Source organism: Amborella trichopoda, chromosome 7 (assembly GCF_054954075.1).
Source record: "Amborella trichopoda isolate Santa Cruz 75 chromosome 7, AtrichopodaSantaCruz75HAP2 v2.0, whole genome shotgun sequence".
In the NCBI taxonomy this organism is placed as follows: Eukaryota; Viridiplantae; Streptophyta; class Magnoliopsida; order Amborellales; family Amborellaceae; genus Amborella; species Amborella trichopoda.
In genome coordinates, this window is record NC_142342.1 from 6,061,906 (window position 1) to 6,085,917 (window position 24,012).

Genomic DNA, 24,012 nt, shown 5'->3' on the forward strand with positions numbered 1-24,012 from the left:
GATATGGAACTTATCATTATAAAATAAAGATAAGTCAAAATTTAATTGTCGTTGAGGTCTTATGAGTGCTCCATTAAATAATCAAAGGCGCACCTTTAAAAAGATTTTCTGGCGCACCTTTAAAAAGATTTTCTTTCATTAATGAAATCTTTGTGATTGACGCGAAATTTATTTTCATGTCTAATTATAAAATTTAAAGACAGTGTAAATCAAACCGATCTATAAACAATAGAAAATTATGGGTTCCAAAAATGCATTATAGGATGCAATGTTTTCGAGACTCAAAGTCTGTCTTTTCTCATTTATACAGTTGAAGTCGAGATGATTGACTTGAGCATTTTTGCGAACCCACCTAGTAAATTTATGAGGTGTGCTGAAATTTGAATGTTTAGGGCCTCGCCCTTATATAAACTTTTTCCTTAAATCAAACACCTGCGCCTAAGCATGCATAAGTTAAGTGTAGAGGCCCCACTAGATTGTAAGTTTCCCTCTTTATTATTACTGAAAACTTTGGGCAAAACATTTCATGCCATGAATTTCTTGATTCCAGCATAGATATACGGCAAATATTGTATTAAGGAAAAAGTTTTAAGGAAAATATCAGCATGCCCTATATTTTTAAGTTCTATTACATAATAGATCCAAGGTTTTAAAAGATATTTTGAGACATATAAATTGTACATTTTATTTCTTCTAACCCTTGAGTTAATTTTGAACCTGTTTTTTTTAGATCAAACAAATCTAAAAAGATATGCAATTTTTAAAAGCCATTCTCCCAAACTTCTTGAGAGAGAAAAAGCTTCCTGGAAGTAAAAGGCTATTGAGAATAGAGTGGTGTTTTGAGAAACAAGAGAGGAGAGAGAGATGTAGGAAAAGAGAAAGAAAGAAGTTTAGAATACATAAATGAAGAGAATTTTAAATCCTAAAAAATAGTTTCTCTCATAATATATACCATTTATTATCAAGATTTTTGAAGTGTTTATAGATACGTTCGATTAGTACCATTTTTAAAATTTTAAATTTTATAATTATAGGTGATAATAGATTTTGTTTTTTGTTTTTTAAAAAAAGAAAGCAAAAACAGATTTTCCAGCCATTTTAAGAATTTCAGATACCAAAATTACATCTTCCAATAAAAGTTGGGGTGACACGTTTACTCTGATCGTTTAAGGTTGACACGTTATGCAAACCATAACCTAATATATATTCTATTATATTTTGTCCAAATTTAGATTAATGCATGTTAATTTTCAGCCAAATCCCCTTCTGCAACGGCAACCAAAATTCCAGAAAATATCCAAACAAAGCCACAACCAAGAACTGTAAAATTTGAATCCAAACCATGAAACCGGAACTCCAAACTGAACGCAGAAGTTAGGAGAAAACGAATGGTCCACAACATTGTTGAGCACAAGAAGCCTGGAAGCTGCAAAGTCAGAAAAACCGCCACCAATCCATAGAATTAGATCCAAAAGTATTAAGACAAAATATAAAACAACTACATGGGAAAACGCCTAATTGGATTGATTTGGACTGGTAGCCACTGTACAATTTTGTCCATCTACTCAGAACCCAGTATGCTAATGCGTTGAAACCAGTTATAGTGAAGTTGAGAGATCTCAGAATCATGTTCGGTATGAGCCGTCAACAGTAAGCGGCCTGACCTTTGTCCCTAAAAATAGCAAAGGGTCAATATTAGGAGGCGAAAGGCAAAAAAAAAATAATCTAAACTGCCACTAAATCAGGAAAAAGGAAACCGTTCGAATCAAGGCATGTTAAAAAAGAGAGACAAGATGGTGAGAAAAACCAAAGACCTCACATTCAGGAAGCATGTTAAAGACAAAGACCTCATTTTTAAACCCCCCCTCCCCTGGCAGCATCCTTTTTCCTCTTCTGCCTCTCTCTCTCTTCGCACTGAAATAAAATCCTTTTCTCTTTTTCTTATAAAAAAAAGTGTAGTTTTTCTAAATTAAATACATTAGGCTAGGTTATAGAACAAAATGAGTGTGGCTTTTGCTTCGTAATCTTCAAGGTGCATGGGATTTCACTAGTTATCCCCCACACAAAAATTAGTTTGAAATGATAGGGTGACAGGCCAAAAGCCTAAAATAGGGGAAAGAAGCTAGAAAAAGAAAATCTAATGGTGCATGAAGGTACTTACTGCTTCGTTGCCCAATTCCTCTGCAGAGTTTGCTTCCACAAAGACATTTGAAAGCTTTCACAGGGTGGTCATGGTCTTCAAAATCTATACCATAGTCCTGCAACAAATGCCACAAGTGCAGTGGAAAACAACCTATGAAAGGAATCTAGTGGTCATACTGCACAAGAACTGCAATGCTGTAGCTTATTGATACTTATAACAGAAAATTGAGAGCTCTAATAGAAATACCAACATGGGATTTAATTTCATAAAAGAAATTCATTATTGAAGGATCCATGCTAAATCCCTAGAGATGATGGTGATCCGATAGAACTCATTAATTACATGAAGAATGCAAGGTTTATTGATTTATTCACATCATTATATATTACTCTAAAGGCAAATTTACAGCTAAAAAGGCTTAATTCATTTTAAGACAAGCATGGAAGAGACTTCTGATTGGAGATCTCTATTGGAATAATGCATTGCCATTCAACTTTCTAGCATTTAAGTATCCAAGGACATTTCTTGCTCATCCGAGATCCAATGATTATTGTCAGATAGAAGAACAGGCAAATCACTGCAGAGCCAAACAGCTAAACAATCATCACAAGCATGTCTACCAAAAGTCAAGTTACATACCCAAGTAAGCTCATCTAGTGCTTCTACTTTTCTCGTTGTAAAGAAGGCAAGCTGCACATATCAAAAGAAAGATTTGGATTTTGAAGTTCAATATTAAACAATAAAAAAGGGTGCCTTTTGTATGGAGCCTAGGCCCTAAACAATCAAATTAGAGCCTACCTTCAAATAGTATCTAGAAATGTGGTTTCAATACTGGAAATCTTTGTGACAGCCTTAAAATATATTTTCACCTTTATTTATAAAGTTTAAAGCTTCAAAAATAGTGTAGATCAACAGATCTATGAAAACTTGAAAATCTTGAAAATTGACGATGCAAAAATGCGTCACAAAATACACTATTTCCAAAACTTGAAATCCATTTTTTTTCTCATGTCCATGCATCTTGATGTTGAGATGATCAATTTGAAGATATTTGGGCATCAAAACAACCTCTTCTAGTGAAGTTTTCGAGGTAGGCTCAAATTTGATTGTTTAGAGCCTTGGCTCTATATAAACTTTTCCCATAAAAAAGGCTCTATATCAAATGAAAACTAAGAATATACTATATTTCAAGAAAAAATAGGTCTGTAAGATTGCATACATGATACTAGTGATGATCTGGCACCTCTATTTCAACTGGTATCTCCACCAAATTTGCATCACCACACCTAGAAGTCATTACATTAATAAAAAAAACATTATAGAGCAATTTTTATTAAAAGAAAACAGTATGTTGTTTGCATGAATATCGAAGTTCTACTTTTGATATGTATGTTTGATTCTCAAAGTTCACCCAAGTTTTAGAAAAATTCAGTCATTTACAGGCAAGCATTTCCAAATTTCATCCAAACTCAGATGCCATTCGAACAGAATGATGACCAAAAACCAGTGTATGATGCAGTAACATATTTCAGGTTGATTGTTCTAAGTCCCAACATTAGAAGAACAGTATCAGGCCAACAAATTCGACAAGGAACTAGGTCAGGAATTGCCCATTCTATCTTAAAAACTGAAAAATTAAGTAAAAGCCAGAGAAATGTGCCAGAACAATGAGGCAAAAAATTTTGTATTTGAATTTCCTTAATTTTGTGCATTATTTATGCTATCTTTTGAGACTGATCCAACTGACTCACCATCGAGATCCATTGGGATACGATCAACTCCTAACTGATAAGACAACTAGTTCGGTCTCTATGCCAATGGTGCCAACCATTTAGAATTGAACAAGTTTGCTAATGAATTTAGTGCTGGGTTCATGCAATTTGCAAAACCATTAATACAAGTTCTACCAATGGCATGAAGGATCATCAACTGAATACAACAGTTTTTTAACCTATAGTGCCACATTTAAATTCATGTGCTACGACTTTTCTGGACCAATTTTGTAATACAATCTCCAATGCTTGGTTCATGCAAACTTAAATCCAGTGATTGAATTTTAAATGCTGACATATCTTGCATGAGATGATGGGAACAAAGAAAACCACAAGGAAGAATTCAAAATAATGGATATAAGTGAGTTGTGCTGGCCCAGGATCGAAAAACCTCATTGCATCATAAAGCAAAAGAACGATGTCCAAAACATAGCTCGGGGCAACATTCCTCAAGGGTCGAACAAATTCCAAGTTCCAGGAACCCAAAAACTACGTTCATCAGTTCTAAAATTCATTTGAAACCACACAACTTATGGTTGATCTATCAAAGATTTTATTAGGATCCTGTCGAACTTCTTTCTTTTAATGGTAGTTCAGCTATAAGATTCCAACTGGGGATATAGTGTTGTAACAGTCAACATCTTAAGGTCCTTAACCAATCAAGCCCAAGCCTGAATCCTCATCCCTGGTAAACTTGAATGCTGAGACATACAACATAGCATAATACACCATCCACAAAACTAGCCATCCCTTTCCGCCCTGCAAAAACCCTTAATGCAACCCAAGGTCCGGACAAAACACAAGCCAGTGTGCCACCCCTCTGATCATTTGGATCATATAGATGGAATAATGAGTTTCACCTTAGATATGTGGATTATCTTATTTAGCTCTGCAGTAACACTTCAATGCAGGTAGCCGCCCAACAATAGGCCAGCACACTGTCCATGTTCCTTTTCAACCACGCCAACCATACATGATCTGACAAATTTTGATCGCAGATCCGGTTCACGCTTAACTGAGATCACATGACATGACCCATGAAATTGGGCTAGGGGCTCAAAACAAACGAGTACTGCGATGTGACTGGACACCCCGAATATGTGTAGTTTCGGGGAACCAACTTTACACACCTAAGCGTGTTGCTACCTGTCCAAGACTTTGATGGACCAATAGGAATGTAGAAGAGCATAGTTACAAGGTCAACGTTTAGATGGTAAATGCACCATAATGATAATTTGACGAATTCAAACAACATTTGAATAAGAAAATACTCACATTTGTGGCACTGAATTGAATGTCTGAACCCCTAGAATAATACGCACCACAAGAAGTAAAGAAAAATATAAGATAGAAATTACAGATAAATATAAAATTTAAGCATCAAGAACAAAAATAAGACAGCCCTTCTATGATAAATATAAAAAGGCTCTACAGAGATTGCAAATGTGTGCTTTGAACATGCATTCGTGCACACACATTCAGACCACCCTATGAAGTGACATCCCACTTTAGGCTTTGACTCTTCATGCAATGTTTGCCACTAACAGGTCATGGTGCTATCCAATATATTAATGCATGGTTGATAACAATTCGGAAGACCAATTCATGTCTCATAATTTCTTCTCTAATGTGGCAAGCCACATCAAGCTCGTATGTTCATGAAACATCAGAATCGAAACAACTCGTACAGCATCGGCACAGTCAAACAAATGGTAGAAGCCAAGAGGTGCAAATTGTATACTAGATAGCATAAACACACTTGCTAGTACTCGCTACATACATTATATGAGATACAGAATGCTTAATAAATTTGTAGATACCTGTGTGTGTTACTATCACATAGACAAATTGTTGTGTGTGTATGTCTATGTATGCCATACAGTATATACGAATTTTAGGTTTGTTAAATTAACATCCAAATTAACATATAGAGTAAGACAATAATCGCAGAGAATTTCAATCTTTTATCAATACGCAGTCCTCATATAGTTAAGGAAAAGTATACAAAGAGACCATTTACTATTAGTACAAGGAGGTCACTATTACTATTGTCCCTCAAATTTCAAATCGCGTGGTCGCAAGAGTGTCATTCACTAGAGTCAATGTTCAAAAAAAAATTATTGAACTTCAAGACAACCCAAGCCATCCAATTTGACATCTCATAGCCAGGAGTAGTGGTCACCTCCTTGTAAAAGAGATAAATGGTCTCTTAGTATACAATCCCTATTTTTAATGTTTTCAATTAAGAAAGAATAAATCTTTCAACTGTTCTCCAGGCTCCAATTGCACAACCCTAATCTTTATGCTTAGAAGCATGAATACAACCACCATTTTCAATAACAAGGAAAGAAGGTTTGAATATGACCACAAGGTAAGTTACTGTCTTATATTCAAGTCAAGAATACCTGCAGGTTGCATAAACAGTGGGACTAATGTTCCTGATAACCTTCTCATCTCAATTGGACCAACTTACCCCTACAGATCTCATAATTATTTTTGGTAACTTCTCCCACTAAACCCAACACAAATAAGCTTCATATGGCATGCAGGGTAAAGGAACCACGTCAAATCTTTTAAGATTCCCAAACTTTGGTCCCTTTATACTTTTGTAAAGGATATGGCAATAGAGGCTTCATAATGAATCATCAGACAAAACCATCACAAATTCTGTTTCACAAGCAATGCAAGCAAGTGTAGCAAAGCGTCATGCACTACCTCCATGGGAAGAGTGCATGAATCATTAACCTGCAGCTTGAAGTAACATCACGCAAAATGTGCCCTCTTCCATGCACATATCTGTCTTGTCAACATGAATACCAGGACATCAATATGTAGTCAGGTCTGATAACTCAACAGACTGCTGACCCTACTTTCTGTGGTTGGGGTGTAATGCGCATAACGTTTTTATTGTAGATTACTAAACTACATGAACATTATGGTCAGAAATGATCAAGAACACAAGGACAGGTACCTTTATTTACTTTTATTTTCTTTAAAGGTGGGGGAAGGGAGTGTTTGCAAACTTCAAACTTATTTAACCAATGCGAAAGATTTACATTTAAAATCAATGTTTAAAAACCTAGATTGGTTGAGTGAACAAGCCCATCCCGGAAACTGGTCCGGATCGGCGAATGATCAACAATCTGGCTGAGCGAATTGGCCAAGAATAAATAAATTAGAAATAAAAAATATAAAAAATAAAAAACAAAAAAGTGGAAATTGGGCCATCCAGCCTGGCCGGATCCCGGTTCCCTAACACGAACAGATCAGTTCTGTCCAATAACCAACTGGTTCTTTATGGAACCACCATGTTCTCGATATATTTAGAGGAATCAGTTCGGTCTAGAACAATTCCTGATCCATATCAGATCAACATTTTCTAAAACGATGTTTAACACTAAAATATACATGTCCAAAACTAAACCTTTGAAATTGCTCAAAAGTTTACATCTATTAACCATTTAAGCCAAAATAAAAACTCATAGAACATAAATTTACATCCATTAGGCATTAGCCGTTTAAGACATAAAAAGTCGCAAAAATTTAGCTCAAAAGTTAGCTTTCAACACTTTCCAAAGTTCCATTATGAATTAGAACCATAGCCAAAAATATACTATAATCACGGAAATAGAAACCTTAAAAAAGACAAAAAAGCCACTTACGAAGTTTTATCATAAAAGTAAAGCCAAACTTCAAAAAATAAACACAAGAAAATGATTAAAAAAGCATAACATAACACAACACTCACAAAGCATATGAATCCTAGACATAAACAATTGAATTTACTTTTTGAAAGCTAATCGAAGGAGGCTTGAATCGGTCACTTTCAGTTGCCAAAATCTCTCTTTTGCAACCACTTTAATCCGCAAAACGTTTTATAGGTAAAAAGCCACGAGAAGTTGAAAACTTTGAATTGGAATTTGATCATCAAAAAAGAAATCAATTTTGAGCTAAAAACGTAGTTTTTGGGGCACAAATATAGGTCTCTAGGATTTCCAGGAGCCAAAATGGCAGCCAAATATTATTTCCCCCCTTTTAAAGGGGGAAAATTACATTTTCTGCCTTTTTAGCAAGGGCAATTTCTGCCCTCACCAATATAGCTCCTCAGCGGTGCCCTAGGCGATTAGTCAGCAGCCAAGCTGCACTGGGCCGTCACCCGGCAGTGAGGCCTCCCAACCTCCTAGGCAACCCGCCTAAGAGGCTGGGTAGCCGACTTTTTGAACTTTGATGGTCAGCGTGGCCATAATAGGAACCACAAGTGAAATTTATTACCATCAAAATATTTAGGTCACAAAGTCAATTAAAGTCAACTCCCTGAATCAGCAGCAGTAATATCCATATCAATGGGTAACAATAAAGAATGTAGTTTCAGAACAAATACCTTCAGTGTTTCAAAACTTGGCCTCGGCACTCTGCCGAAGCAAGTTTCTAAGGCAAATAAGGGTTTCTTAAATTTGCATAAAAAATAAAAAAATTATTTAATAAATCACTAATAAATGATTCAAAAATATGTTTCTAAATAATATTTATGTTTTTAATGATGATTCGTCAAATCTTCTATATACAATTTTTTTCATCCTTTATAGAAACTAAATGATGTTATGACTTAGTTTTGTTTTTACTATTTTCAACAATTTTGTATTTTTTTGGAGATTTTTCAGGCAATTTTTTGGCTTGAGCAGGACTCAAGTGAGTCCGAAGTCGCCCGAGTCATTCGGCCCAATAGGTGTCAAGTCCCGAGCCCAAGCCAAGTTTTTTAACAATGAATGCCATTTAATTAAAAGCTCAGAAATAAAATTTCCAGGCCAATCATCTCATGACCTGAGAATTAAGTCTCGTAGAGTCCAACTGCGCCAAACAGATTGAAACCCTCATGGGCAAATTACCTATGATTGACGAATCTGCCAACATTTCCAAAATGTGTTGCATCCAGACAAAGTGCCTCTTCATCTTTCAATACTCCCTCTTTACACCAATCAGCATCCAGTAGCACTGGGTATGTATGCCTTTCAACTCCATCGCCTTGAGCATTTCAATTATAGAGCTCAGTGTTAGTCAACACTTCACCAACATACTCACATACAAAAGTACCTCTAGGTAATTCCTCGAGAGTCCGAAGACCCCATCCCTTTCCTTCCGAGGTAAAAAATACCTGAAATACAAGAAATAACATTGAGAATAGCTTGCTAACTCATGGATAGAGAAATGGGTAAATATAGAATCCATAAATGAGAATTCAATAGAAAGAATTATAAGACAAAGGAGATAAAGAAGCACACAGTCATGCCATCAGAATATCTCAATTGTATAATTACTTCTACTTTTATGGGAAAAGGCAATCAAATAGCTATATGACATGATAATCTAAGAATCATATGAAATTTTTCTAAGAAGATCCTCAAGTTTGTTGTACGTAGATTTCGACAGCGTTAGAACAGGCAACAATCGAAACACATCCCAGATACAAGAGAAATTTTGAACTGCAAATTGCATTGTATTCCTCTCTGCACAACTCAATTTCCACATTGTCTGCTGCAGCCACACTTCCTCCAGCATTCCTTAATGAATTTTCTTACCAGGTGCCCTTTGCATGCAGCTGGTTTGTCTTCATTCCCTGACCTTTCAAGGAGGTAACCTTTGCAGTAAAAGTGATAATGCTTTTCTGGGTCTCGGTTCATAGAAAGTGCTTGGTCCAGAAATTCTTTCTTGAGAAGGCCATCCAAAGCATAGGCATACTCACCTCCTGTCTCACGAGCACAGGCACATGAGAGTGACGAAGATAAACAATCACCTAAACACTCCGGACAACAGCCTTCATCACCAATGCGAGCAAGAGAGAAATTTCCATATGCATTTTTATAAACAATATTTTTTGGGATATACTGAAATGAGGGAGGGTAGCGTTCACTGCTAACTTCATTTACCACTGAGATCCTCACACTCTCTTCACCTTTGGATATGTCATTCACACAGTGCACTATCCTGGCTTCATCCATAGAAAGTTGGGCTTGTGAAGAAACAACCAACATTCGTGAGTTGGGATCTGGGCCCAATTCTTTCTTCTTCTTACCCTTGTCATTGGGTTTAGCTCTTTCATTTAAGCAGAGTCCATCCATGCCATGTAAGTTTATATGCCTTGGAAATAGGAGGAATTTCTCATCAACAGATAAACGAAAACTTTGAGCATGATTCAATGCTAAATCCTTCGAAGTAAGCAAAAACCCCTTTAGCATCAAGCCCACGGTCTTGATTCTTGGAAGAGAACAAGTTAATGTTTGGAGTTAGGTTCACATGGGTTTCCTCATCACCAGACGTACTGCCAGTGCTCAGTTCTAGAAAGCATTGGCACGTCTTTCATTAACTTGATAATGGAAAAGCTGGGATCAAGAATTCTGTACGTCTTGAGAGCACGATCCTCTGCCAATTTTAGGACTGCCTCTAAACTTGGCACATGAAAGTCAGGAGACCCGTAGCAGAATTACATGATAGAGAAAGTTTAACCTCTCCTGAGCTTGATGAGGCAATCTCATAGTTCGCAGTCGCCTCAGGAACACTAACAAGTTCCAAACGATTAGAATTCCGGCATGGTCCACTGGAAGAGGGGGGCACATCCTCTTCTCCCACTTGATCTGTATAATTTGCTGAAGGGGAATTTGGGACTCTTGTATTCTCAAAAGATTCATATCTGGAGCAGGGACCTTCTTTAGGCACTGGATAGGCAAAAAAATAAAAACAAAGCACAAATTGGGTAAGGGAATTACTTAACTTAAGCATTACTGTTCAAAAAGAGCTCAAGAATCCAATCAGTTTGGAAGAAAAAATTATCAGGCATCCAGGAGTAAAAGTAACTGTTAGGGAAAGTACACTATAGTCAAGTAGAAAATGAGAAAACCTTAATCCATAAAGGTCATCATCATGCACAAAAATGACAGATGGTAATCAAGAGAAGGTAGGACCCAGCAAAAACCAGGACATGACCCAATTGCGGGTTCCATTCACTCTCCATTACCATCCAACATTCCAATGGATGGTGATGATCCAATGCACTATGGTTGTTCCATATTCCATGAGATTATGCATTACGTTTTCAACCAATCAACCATGTACATCCTAAAAACCATAACAGTGGGTACCATCAGATACATTGGAGAACAGTGGTGGGATCCCTGCAATAGGAACCTCAAACTCCACTTGCTGGAAACAGCTAGGCAATTCCTCAGTGTTCAGCCGGCATGGACTCTTACTGTGATGATTAGGCATATTGTCATGATCAACACGATCCTTTGGTTTCTCAATATGCATATACCTATCACAAGGAGACTTTAGTTTTGCAGGAGACCTCTTATCCAATGGGGGGGAACCATCATCGTAAGGTTCCCTTGCGTTAGACGCATCAGGTAAGGGTTCAATGCCTGGTTCAATCTTAGGCATTTTTAAGCACCTTTTGGTGCTAGGAACTGCCTCATTTGCTGCCTTTTCTTGCCCCAAATTAGTACACGGCAAATCAGGCTCCTCAGATTTTATTAGTTTCCATGTCCTTTCACCACTTGCAGGGCAAGCAGATGGTACACGTTTAGGTTCTTTTGAAGGGCTTTCACCAACTCCAAAACCAGAATGAGTTGTGCATGCTGCCGGAGGCTTTTCTAATCTCAAGGGTGAAGCAACAGGCTCTTCTGTTCTCAGGAATGGTGAAGATGGCTCTTCTATCCTCAAGCGAGAATGTGTACGTGTTGTAGCCATTGTCTCATATCTCTCAATTTCCTTGTTCCTATCATCTTCTCTCTGATCAAAGGATAAATACCAAAACACATAAATAAAAGGAAACAGAGATAAAAGAGTTCTCAGGATAAAAAGTGAAGCAAACAGTCGTAAGGCAAGGATGGCTGACATACGTCAATTTTCTCAGCTTTCCTCTTTCTTTCTTGCTTCTGCTTAAAAAAATCAGCAAGTTAATGAGGAAACATATCACTATTGATTGGTCATTCCAAAAATTCTTTATCCCAAATGTCATTTTTGTGATCAAATGGGAATCAACCAAAGAAAAAATGGAAGTCAGACTGGAAAAGTAATTAAGAATGTTAATTGAATTTGCACCTTGGTCTCCTGGGCTTCAAAGATAGCATCTGCAAGAACTCTATAATTTTTTTCTTCCATAAGCTCCCAATTATCGTCATAAAGCTTCAAGAGGTTTTTAAGGACAGCTGTTACAGCTTTGGGAGGAATGCCAATGTTTCCCATTGCTTCCAAAGCCATATGAAATTTCACTGGAGCCATAATTGAATCTCTGGACCGGTCCTAGAAAGGCCACAAAACACCCTTCCTTTCCCTTCAGCTAATATCAAACAAATCATTTTAAGAATCAGTAGAACAATAATAAAACATGACTCTATAAGGCTGATAAATAGGGGTTGCCTTTCCCTTCAGCTAATATCAAACAATTCATTCTAAGAATCAGTAGAAAAAAAATAAAACATGACTCTATAAGGCTGACAAATAGGGGTTGAATGTAATAAGGACAGGAGACAATTCCTCCTTCTACATATGCAAAACACGTGAATGCACATAGGTTACTAAACATTAAAAATTTACAAAAAAGATCAAATTCCCTATAGCAAGAAGTCGTATACATAGATTATAAACCAAGTGGTAATGTGTAACAAGAAAAAATATGATAACAATATCAGACCCCAATGGAAACTGCTTATAAAACCATGAAATGCCAAAGACACCCTTGCTTAGACACCATCAAATTAAGCACCATGCAAGCTGGTTTGAAATTTTACAATCTAAATTCAAATGCAGAACAAAAATTTAGTAAAAGTTCAGTACGTCAGCAACACACTTCAAATCCGATAAATGAAGAAGATTACTTCGTAACAAGACAATGAAGCAAATGCTTGCCTGCAGGATATACAAAATTGATAAATACTTGGACTACCAAATTGAGATTACATAAAGGAAGGTAAGGACTCTTGAATCCAGTACCATATGGCAACTATTAGTGGTACTTGGGAGCTTATAAGTTCAGAAGCAGTTCAATTACATAAAGATATCAAAGAATTTCACAAAATAGAAGCTATAATTCATCGACATCATCATCATCATCCGAGCCTTATCCCAACTATTTGGAGTTAGCAAATTCATAGATACAATTCGTACATACATTAGAAATGTGAAATAACTGCACATAATTAATGTGAAACAAATCACTGTAAAAGAAAGAATAAGATCGTGAATTTTATAGTTAAAGAGGAGCCCAGTAAAAATAAGCTATAAATATCATGGAATGCATCACATTACTTGAGATGTGATTCTCATGCATCTTGATCTAATGAGTTATAATCCGCCTTTCTGAATCAAATGTAGCTTAATGAAAGAAATTGAAAACAGAACAATTTGAACACACTGCACATTATAAAACCGTAATTTCCAGCAGAGGCACCCACCAAAAGATGGAACCTTAACTATTACGCGAAAGTCGGCCTAAAAATCCAGGTCTTTAAATATATATATATATATATGAAGCCACAACGTAACGCCTATGGGCGAATCTCTGGGACAATAGATTCACCATCAAATTAAGCACCATGCAAGCTGGTTTGAAATTTTACAATCTAAATTCCAATGCAGAACATAAATTTAGTAAAAGCTCAGTATGTCAGCAACACACTTCAAATCCGATAAATGAAGAAGATAACTTCGTTACAAGACAATGAAGCAAAGGCTTGCCTGCAGGATATACAAAATTGATAAACACTTCAAATCCGATAAATGAATGTTTCTTTTCAAATTCGAGTTGTACAATTTATATGTACATGTAATTAAAGAAGAAGCATAGAATGAGACCATTTACCTTTTGTACAAGGTAGTCACAATTAATCTTGACCATTGACCAAAGAGTGCAGCACAAGCCAGAATCATGTTGCTATTATCGAATGTTGACCCAATCTCGAAGGTTAATATGGAAAATATAGAGATACCAAATCCTTTCTGCAATTTCACCTGCATTTATCACAAGAAATGCATGTTATGTAAGCATCCTCCAAAAAAGGAAGAAGAGCATATGCGAAATGAGTGATCCTATTTCCAAAAGAAATAATGCAGATTGTAAAATGTTCGTCATGATATTCTTCTTTTATTTTTTATTTTTTTTCCCTGAAAGATACAAAAACTTACAAGTTGTGTGTTCCTTTCCAACTGGATGGCAATCGCATCTTCTGAGAGATTATGAAAAAAATGAAATCAGTCATAAGTATTGAAACCTTGTTCAACAAATATTGGACTCCCAAAGAAATCTTCTGAGAGATTATGAAAAAAATGAAATCAGTCATAAGTATTGAAAACTTGTTCAACAAATATTGGACTCCCAAAGAAATAAGAAGCCTCAAAAGGAGGCATATTAATAACCTGAGTGATGGAGAATCTTTATTGATCTGCCTTTCTATTTCACCCACATAAAGATTGAATAACTCTGACCTATAATGCCAACCATAAAGACAAGAAGAATGACAATTATATTCTTTTTTAAAGTAACTACAAATCTGTCTTGTTAAATGTTTAAATATTAAGTTTGACAACTAAAATTAAAATGCATATTACAAGCATAGACCCACAAATTTAACATAATATCCTCCTTTCTCTCCCATTACCAAAATAATTTTTAAACTGCAAATGCCATTTCCATGTAATGAACAGGTCCTCTCTTGCAGAGCCATCCCTCCCTCTGTATGTGTTGGCCTACCATAATTGTGTTGACCCTCTCCCTCTGCGCAAGCCATAATCATGTTGAAACACCCCCCACGCCACCCACCCCCCCCTCGCGCTTCTCTCTCTCTCTCTCTCCCCTAATACCTTTCCTCGTTCCCAGAATATTCCTCTCTGCCTCATTTTCTTATTTGCTACATTTTCAGTTTTTAGATTAAGCTATTTTGTATTTCTAAATCATGCCTTACATTACTTGGTGAAACCAATGACCATGTCAATCAACCTTGCAATATCTAGGTTGAGTTTCAAGTCTGCAAACAACAAATCCGGCAATAGAACAAAAGAAAGATTTCACACATACTACCAGAAGAGGAAAATATAGACTAACCACAAAGGAATTGCAGCTGCTGGAAGGATTGGGGGTATTCTCCATAAAAGACAAGGCCAAGAGTTCAAGAAAAGTGATAAGTAGTCACGAACATCGTTTTCCTGATTCATGAATAGCAACAATCAGAAAATCATAAGACTCGAACAAAATTATTTCCTTAATTTACAAGGAAGATACACAAAAAAACAGGGTACGATACATAATAAAGTCCTATAATGATGACGAATATTGGTTAACTTGATTGCTTATTCATATACGATGAATAATAGAATCAAAGCTACCATTATACAGGTTTCTCAAATGGTAATCTGTTAGGTGCAAGAAAAAATCAGACCAGTCAATCAACTATGACAGAAACCAGTGGCAGATAGCACAGGTTGCAGGATTTGTATGACTTCTTTCAAATAAGAGAGAGAGAGAGAGAGAAGCTGCAAGTATCATGATGTAAGCATTGCATCACGAAAACCTTTTAAAGTGAGAACTTAAATTTTTTTGTTTTGGACAATCAGCGTTACGATTCAAACTTGGGATGCAGTGTTACAATCATCAACACCTTACCCTTTGAAAAGAAGATTAAAAAAGGAAAAACTAGGAAGTAAGAAAATCCAGTTGACAATTCCAAAAGGCCAAACCAGTACCTTGGAATTCGCTGTTTTCACTTTAGAAGTCGAAGACTGATATTTGTCTCCACATGCATGTAAATTAAGCACCTCAAAGTACATTTTTGAGATAGAAATACCATCTAAGGGAAGTGACATGGATTGCTCAATTAAGGAACTCCATTTGTCTGCAACTAAGCCCAATAAAGAAAGTTCCTGTTGTAACATGTGTTGTATTACTACCAACTCTGCAATATACGTAAATAAAAACTACTTCCCTAATCAAAATAAAAATGAGAGATATGTAATGAATCCACTAAACTAATATGAAACCAAGTAAGGTGAATTGGAAGTGAAGATATTGGTTATCATAAAGAGCAATGATCCATCATGAAAGAAAACTAAGCAATAAGAGTAGACCTTATCCTAAAAATGTGGAAGCATTCATATAACATGTTCATAATCAACTAATAGGCCCCAATTTAAATTCATCTACATCTGGATGAAGTGACAAAAATAAACAAAAAAATAGATTTGTTCAAGATATCCTCATCAGGGACATGTAAGTATTTGGAGGTTCTGCCAAGCTTATCTCTAGATTCTTTTTACTTGTGCCTCAGCATAGCATACTAGCTATTTACTAAACTTCCTACAAAATCATGAATATATAAAAACCTAAGCCATCATCAATTCAGCAAAACACAAGAAATTACAATAGGTGACTTTAAACTCTCTGAAATGTTTGACCTAACAAAAAAATTTGAAAATTCATACGCAATATTAATGGTAAATGTTTTTTTTTTTTGATGAAGAGATATTAATGGTAAATGTTGAGAGGCAACATGTGTTTTATCTCAGAGATAAACCGGATTTTAGAAGCTAAATGTGAATTTTTTGCTCAAAGAACAGTAGGGATGTTGATATATTAATGATGCGAACTTACAAGTATGTTCTTCAAATTCTCATCATAGGCTTCTGAAAAACCTTTCAAAGAATCCAACACTTTAGACCACTGCACCTTAGGTGCACAGAATATCATGCTCGATCCAGAGACCAAGTTAAGAGTCCTCTTGTCCAGCAAATATGCCAGGCCTGATGATTTCCACTGGTTTCTTACACTACCTGTCAAAGTACCTTCAATCCATGCCAAAATAAAGAAAAGAAACACACATTATGGAACTTCAAATGGCACTAAGCCAAATTCATTAAAATCACAAGAATTATTTTCTTCTTTAGTCAAAAGTATTAGAAAGTGTTGGGAACAGTACGGTTCATGAAACAACAAGAAACTTTCTAGTCAACTAATAGACAAGGTGAAGAAGTGAAGAAAACCAATAGAATACAATTGTCAATAAGAAAGAACATAAACCTTCTTTTATTCGATCGCTTCCATCAGACACCCATATGCTGCTAGCATCATAAATCACAGTCTTCTTTTTAACACTTTCTGAGAGAAGACCCAAGGCCACCTCAATTGAGGACACGCATGAAACTGCAGCATGCTTTTTCAATACTTCTTCAATAACAATCTTGCAATTATCAGCAGATGGTTTTCCATTCGCATCAGTGCTAAAAACATCACTGGGCAATTCAGGAGTTAGACCACTGATATTGAGAATTCCAGCATTTCTCCCCTTGCTATCTTCCATAGCCTGGCAATCAGAAGAAACCCCATGTGATAGAAATGGATTTTGGGATTCTTTATTTGGAATCTTGGATGATTTTGACACCATCAACAAGTCAATAAATGCATTCAGGGGGTCGCCTTCTGTTTTAGTTTTGATATCTTCAAGATCCATCTCAACTGTTGCAATTAGAAGGGCAGTCAGCTGTTCGTCCCTCAAAGGAAGGGTGTGTAATAGATGTCGTAGAACTAGTTCCCTTGCTCTTAAAAGAGCGGAAGATGATAAATGCATGAGGGCCTGAAAGGCGAAGTATCAAAAAATATGATAAGAGTAAATCCCTCGGGAGATAAGAGGTTTAATATGTCATATAATATGTTCATATAGCTGCATATATAGAAATGACAATGAGGTTTCACAATCTTTTCCACGAAATCATTTAGTGTTTACTACCTGGGGGAAGAAAGGATTAGAAGTCAGTTCAGATAAAGCCAAATCAAGTTCCTTCATTGATTCTGTATAGTCACCTGAATCAGGTATCTTTTTCAAAACCTACAAATATGCCAAATGACAATCAGAATTGTAAACTACCTATTACAGCAACCACCAACAAATGAAAAAACCAAAACAAGTAAAGAACAAATTTACACTTCATATAAATGCATGAGATGCGAAATAGGAAGCCTGAACTAGAAAGCAGATCATGAACCACATAACTATGATTAGAATAATAATATGTGGACGTTAACCCTACATTGAATTATCAAAAATATATATTCAAATACAATCACCACTCCTATCAGCTTACCCATTGAGAATGTACTCTATAATCCAATGGAATATAAGAAACCAATAGAACTTTGGGGTCATCACCATTGATAAAATGATGAATCATGAAGAAGGGACAACTCCCTTCCAAAAAATTCCTCCAGATTGTTTTCATTTATAGAGGTAAGTTATATGATTTCATCCTCTCTTAAAACACCCTCTCATGAATAGAGGTATTTTACAACAAATCTTAGGGTAGAAAAATAACTAACATGGGGTTAGTATCAACTATTGGAGAATGTAAACTATTAAGATTAGCAAAATCCATATTTAGTGTCACCATTGTCATGATAAGAATGGATACATTGAGATTCTAATGCCAATTTAGCAGAGATGGGTAACAAATAAACCTTGAGAACACTATCATGGGAGTTAAACACCACATATCAACATTTCAAACGTCATATTATCTTAAATAGATCTCCCAAACATTTAAAACAACTATAAGAATAGAAGAGAATACAATGAGGATGATAATTATTCTAGGTTGTAAATTTGCTTGAATGGCAAGGAACTCAGCTCAATAATACGTAAAAGAATCAAAACCAAGTTAAATAAAAGGAGATATCAATGGGAAACCAGGAGAACGAACCTACATTTTCAAAGAAGAGACCCCATTGCAAGGCTTTCTTGATATTCTCTGCGTCCCAATGAGCATGAAGACCAGAGGATTGGTACCCGGAAGCCAGAATCACAATATCTATAAACCCTTTAACCAAATTCATGAGCTCTTCTAGAGAGATTTCAGGATGGGTCCAACCCATTGCCTAAAAAATTAAACTAGAACGAAGAAAACCCTAAAAAGGGCCAATATATTCAATAAACCATTACAACCAATTTAAATATAAGAGCCCAAAATGTGATGGGTTTGTTAATGAAAGACATTCGTGCAATGCATATGAAGAAATGCTGAAGAACTCTCGATCAGGACATATATTTTGGAAACCTGTCTCTCTCTCTCTAGCAATTAAGTCAACAGGTTCAATGGCTCTTTCTCTCTATACGCTTTAGAGTTGCAATTGAATCCACAGGGGCTCTGTATCTATCCAATTGTACAATATGCGGTCCAAATGCATAAAGCATCCATCTTAAATATGGATACAAAATAGGTGGTCCATTTAAAAATAATTGAAACTAATGGTCTAAATGTTTTTTTAATGAAATTATTATTTCAATTTTCAAAATTTATTTATTTTTTCTTACTCATGATCTCCATGTTAAATATTATACATTCTCTAAAAATTAGGATCAAATTTTATATCAAAAATAAATTTATTAAGGGGCCAGCATTTCTACATTTGCGGGCTTGGCTGCATGTTAGCCGCATCCAATTTGAATTGAGAAATGTTTAGATAGTGCTGCAGCCTAGTCCGAATGAGTAAAGCCTCATCCCAAAACTTATAAATAAACACCTTTGAAACTATTATGGTAAGATTTGAAGCTTTTAAAATACTGTATATTGTAATACATTTATCTAGGGGATTGTATACAATGAGACCATATAAGATGGTCACAATTACTTACAATATGAAATCTCATAGCTTGGTGTCATAAATTTTGAGAAAATTTCTATTAAACTTTGAGTTTGGTCAACGCAATAAATGCAGCCACCCAATTTTACATCCAAGATTCAAGATTAATTGTAACCACTTTGTAGCATAGGTAAATAGTCTCATTAAATACCTTCCCTTTATCTAGACCATCTATTTTCAAGTGTGGACAAATATGCAAAATCTGTAATATATTCTGAGCTATAAATTTCATAATCGTTGATGAAAATTGATTTGAGAGCATTCATATATATTTCCTAATTCCAAAGTATTTTTTAGAACTTTTTTTCATAAATCCTAGGCGCTATAGAAACTACATTCATATTAATAACACCGAACAAAATTAATTATCGTGCGAGGGGTTTCTCTCGTTGACTCATATATGCGCGATTATTTTTAGTCACAAGATTTCATACTCCATAGATAGAGGTGGCAATGGATCTGGTCGCATCCAACCCAACCCGGACATGGACTCGACATTGGCCAACTCAAGTCCAAGGTTTTGGACTTGGACGCGATCCATCTAGTCCAAAACTTGGACCCAAACCCAACCTAGTTTGTGTCCAAGCCTAAAACGTAACAAAAAAAAATTGAAAAAATATTAAAAAATATATATTCTAAATACAGATACCATATATATATATATATGGAAAAAGATGGGATTAGCTCACTAGCTCATATGAACATATCAGCCCAATGGCCCAGATTGAATCTGGGCCGATCTGATGGTCATGACCTCATTCGCGTTTGAATTTTAATTTTTTTTCTACAAATCCAAATCACTTAAAATTTTAGGCGTGTGTTCTTCTTATCAAGTCGCATCTAATAAAAATATAAAGAAAAAGTTATTCTTGAAAAAACAATGACCAAAATACCCCAAAACGTTTTGGAGGTATTTTGGTCAATTTATTTCATGTAAAATATTTTTTTGATATTTTTCGAAGATTTAACTATTTTTTATGAGCACACTCCTAAAATTTCAAATGTTTTGGATTGTAGAAAAAAAAATTAAAATTCAAACACTACCGGACATCTGCGATCGTCAGATCAGCTCAGATTCAATCTGGACCATTAGGCTCATATGTTCATGTGAGCTAGTGGGTTAATCCCAGCTTTTTCATATATATATATATATATAGGGTGTGGTTTGCATAAGGTTGCAACTTTAAACAATCTAATTAAGGTGCACCTCTAAATTTTATCAAATATATAATTTTGATATAAAACTTTTTTAGGATAACTTGAGAATCTATTTTTATCTCTAATTATAAAATTTTAAGCTCTAAAAATGGTTCAAATCAAATAGATCTATAAACGCATGAAAGTCTTGAAAATAGACAGGCTAGATAATGTGTTGCAAGATACACTCTTTTACGAACTCGAAATCTTTTTTCCTTTTCATATTCATGCATCTTAATATAGAGATGGTCAATTAGAGGGCTTTTCCACATCCAAACAATATTTTATAATGGATTTTTGTGGCGCATATTTAATTTTACATTTTAAGGTTGCAACCTCATAAAAACTTTTCTCATACATATATATATATATATGGAAAAGTCTTCCCAATGTCTATAAGCGAAAATGAATAATAATTTCGCCTACCCTCATCACCATCCAAATTTCATCGCGCGATCACGACTTGTCCGGTAGTATTTTATTTTTTATTTTGTTTCTACAAATTAAAATAACCTGAAATTTGGAGGGTATGTACATTTACTGAGACGCATATAATAAAAATATAAAAAAAATTTATTCACAAAATAAATTGACTAAAATACTCCCGAAACTTTTTGGAGGTATTTTGCTCATGTTTTTCATATAAAATATTTGTTTTATATTTTTCGAAGATTCCCCTATTTTTTATTAATACACGCTCCAAATTTCAAGTCATTCTGATTTGTAGAAAAAAATGAAAAATAAAACGCTACCGGATAATCGTGACCATGCAATGAACTTTGGAGGGTGATGAGGGTAAGCGAAATCACTGTTCATTTTCGCTTATAGGCGTTGCGTAGTGTTTTCTTATATATATATATATAGCAATGATCCAATGCAACGGTTGTATCACAGTATAATGCAATGACACTTATAGAAAACCATGTTTGTGGTATTTGTATAACCTCAAATTTTGCACACACACTATCTTCATCTCGATAATCAATCTCCCCAAAAATAAAGTTTAATTTGAACCCTAGATATAGTAAAACGAGTCCCCTTCCAAAAATGAATCTAGACCATTCATTTTGTGAATTTCAAGATCTGGGCGTTTATAAACTCCAAATCATTTTTTTCTTTTTTAACATTGTTTATCTAATGATAATAAAGCCATGCAAACTTTGGAAATGAAAAAATTCTTCTAAGGCCTAGATCTAAACATCTCACCAAAATGAACGGCCTATGTTAATTAGGCTAAAAAAATACTTTCTAGGTTGTGTTTTCAATTTTTTCATTTTTTTTTATTGTTCAATAGAATGAAAAGAATATATATTTCAAAATTTGGATCAAACAAATGGTCATAAGATTGATTTTTAAGGTTGTTGCATCATATTACTATACAACGGTCGCATGAAATCATTACTTATATATATATATATATATATGGGAAAAATATGGGATTAACCCACTAGCTCATGTGAACATATCAGCCCAATGGCCCATATTGAATCTGGGCCGATCTGACGATCATAGATATCCGGTAGTGCATGAATTGTATTTTTTTTCTACAAATTCAAATCACTTGAAATTTTAAATGTGTGTACTTCTAATCAAGATGCACCTAATAATAAATAAATAAAAATATTCGAGAGAAGCAAAATGATCAAAATACCCCCTAAAACTTTTCAAGGGTATTTTGATCAATTTATTTAATTTAAAATATTTTTTTGATATTTTTCAAATATTTATCTGTTTTTTGATAAACACACACCTAAAATTTCAAGTGATTTAGATCTGTAAAAAAATAAATAAAATTCAAACACTACCGGACATCCGTGATCATCATATCAGCCCAAAATCAATCTAGGACATTCGACTTATATGTTCATATGAGCTAGTGGGCTAGTCTCATCTTTTGTTGAATATATATATATATATATATATATATACACGAGCAATGATTTCATGCAACGGTTGTGTCATAGTATAATGCAATCACATTTCTAAAAAACCATGTTTTTGACATTTGTATGAGTCCTAATTTTGCACACACATTCTCTTCATCCTCATAATCAATCTTATGGGAAAAACAAAATCAATTTGCATTAGTACTCTCCAACAATGAATCACGACTGTCCATTCGATGAATTTTACAATCTAGGCCTTGACAAATTCAAAATCACTTTTTCCTTTTTTAGCATTGTTAATCTAATGATGATAACACTATATAAAAATTTTGGGAATAAAAAAATTCTTTTGAAGCCTATATCTAGCTTTCTCACTAAAATGGACAGCTTATATTAATTGGGCTAGAAAAATACTTTTTATGGTATTTTTTTCTAGATTTCATTTTTTTTTTATTATTCTTTAGAATGAAACAGTATACATCTAAAAAATTTCGTCAAACAAATATCTATAACATGGTTTTTTAATGTGGTTGCATTATATTATAATACAACCGTTGCATGAAATCATTGCTCTATATATACACCTACTATACCCACTTCTATTAATACTATTTAAAGGAAAAAGTTTATATAAGGTTGCAACCTTAAAATGTAGAATTATAGATGCACCCTAAGAATCCATCGAAAAAAGTTATTTTAATATTGAAAAACCCTCTAATTGATCATCTCAATAACTAGATATATGAATATGAAAAAAAAAAATATTTTGAGTCACAAAAATAATGCATCTTGCAACACATTATCTAGACCGTCCATTTACAAGATTTTCATATGTTTATAGATCTACTTGATTTTAACCATTTTTGGAATTTAAAATTTTATAATTAGATATGAAAATAGATTTTAAGATAATCACAATAATTTTTTACATCAAATTTACATATTATGATAAAATTTGGAGGTGCACCTTAATTTCATTGTTTAAGGTTGCAACCTTATAGAAACCACACCCTTATTTAAAGGGTACATCGGTGCCGATTCTATGATGGGGCTTTTTTTATTGCTTTTTAATAAAATAAAAAATTCTATTTTTTATTAAGAAAATTAGATTGCATATTGCAAGATTTGAACCCTTGACATGAAAGTATAGAGGCATGCATGATAACTGAAAAGCCACACCCATTCCATGATGATGCTTTGTTTTTGTTTTACAATAAAATAAAAACATCCATTGTTTATTAAAAAAAAAAATTTGTGTATGGGGGGATTCAAATCCTTCACGTGAAAGTATTAAGGTATCATGATAATAAAAAAGCTAATTCAACCCCAAGTTTAAATATT

General features: G+C 34.6%; 1 protein-coding gene and 1 pseudogene across 6 annotated transcripts; both read right to left on the bottom strand.

The window, feature by feature from the left end:
- Positions 1 to 1,374: 1,374 nt before the first annotated feature.
- LOC18447338 (histone-lysine N-methyltransferase SUVR4-like) lies at positions 1,375 to 10,317 on the bottom strand (annotated as a pseudogene). Its single transcript, XR_016058851.1, has 6 exons — positions 9,402 to 10,317; positions 8,802 to 9,073; positions 3,363 to 3,429; positions 2,783 to 2,833; positions 2,162 to 2,258; positions 1,375 to 1,672 (listed from the first exon to the last, which is right to left on the bottom strand). The product of XR_016058851.1 is annotated as a histone-lysine N-methyltransferase SUVR4-like (transcript).
- A 1,693-nt stretch (positions 10,318 to 12,010) lies between these two features.
- On the bottom strand, positions 12,011 to 19,126 carry LOC148781213 (uncharacterized). 5 transcript variants are annotated; one of them, XM_088871181.1, is made up of 10 exons: positions 18,653 to 19,126; positions 17,682 to 17,780; positions 16,976 to 17,528; positions 16,550 to 16,740; positions 15,646 to 15,822; positions 15,008 to 15,108; positions 14,323 to 14,391; positions 14,092 to 14,132; positions 13,769 to 13,917; positions 12,011 to 12,247 (listed from the first exon to the last, which is right to left on the bottom strand). In XM_088871181.1, exons 1-9 carry the CDS (start codon positions 18,818 to 18,820, stop codon positions 13,844 to 13,846), a joined length of 1,473 nt encoding a protein of 490 aa, XP_088727307.1. In that variant the 5' UTR covers positions 18,821 to 19,126; the 3' UTR covers positions 12,011 to 12,247; positions 13,769 to 13,843. The 5 variants fall into 5 exon arrangements, with proteins under 5 accessions (XP_088727307.1, XP_088727311.1, XP_088727309.1 ...); XM_088871185.1 differs by having other exon boundaries at positions 18,649 to 19,119; XM_088871183.1 differs by lacking the exon at positions 15,646 to 15,822.
- Between the last annotated feature and the right edge of the window lie 4,886 nt (positions 19,127 to 24,012).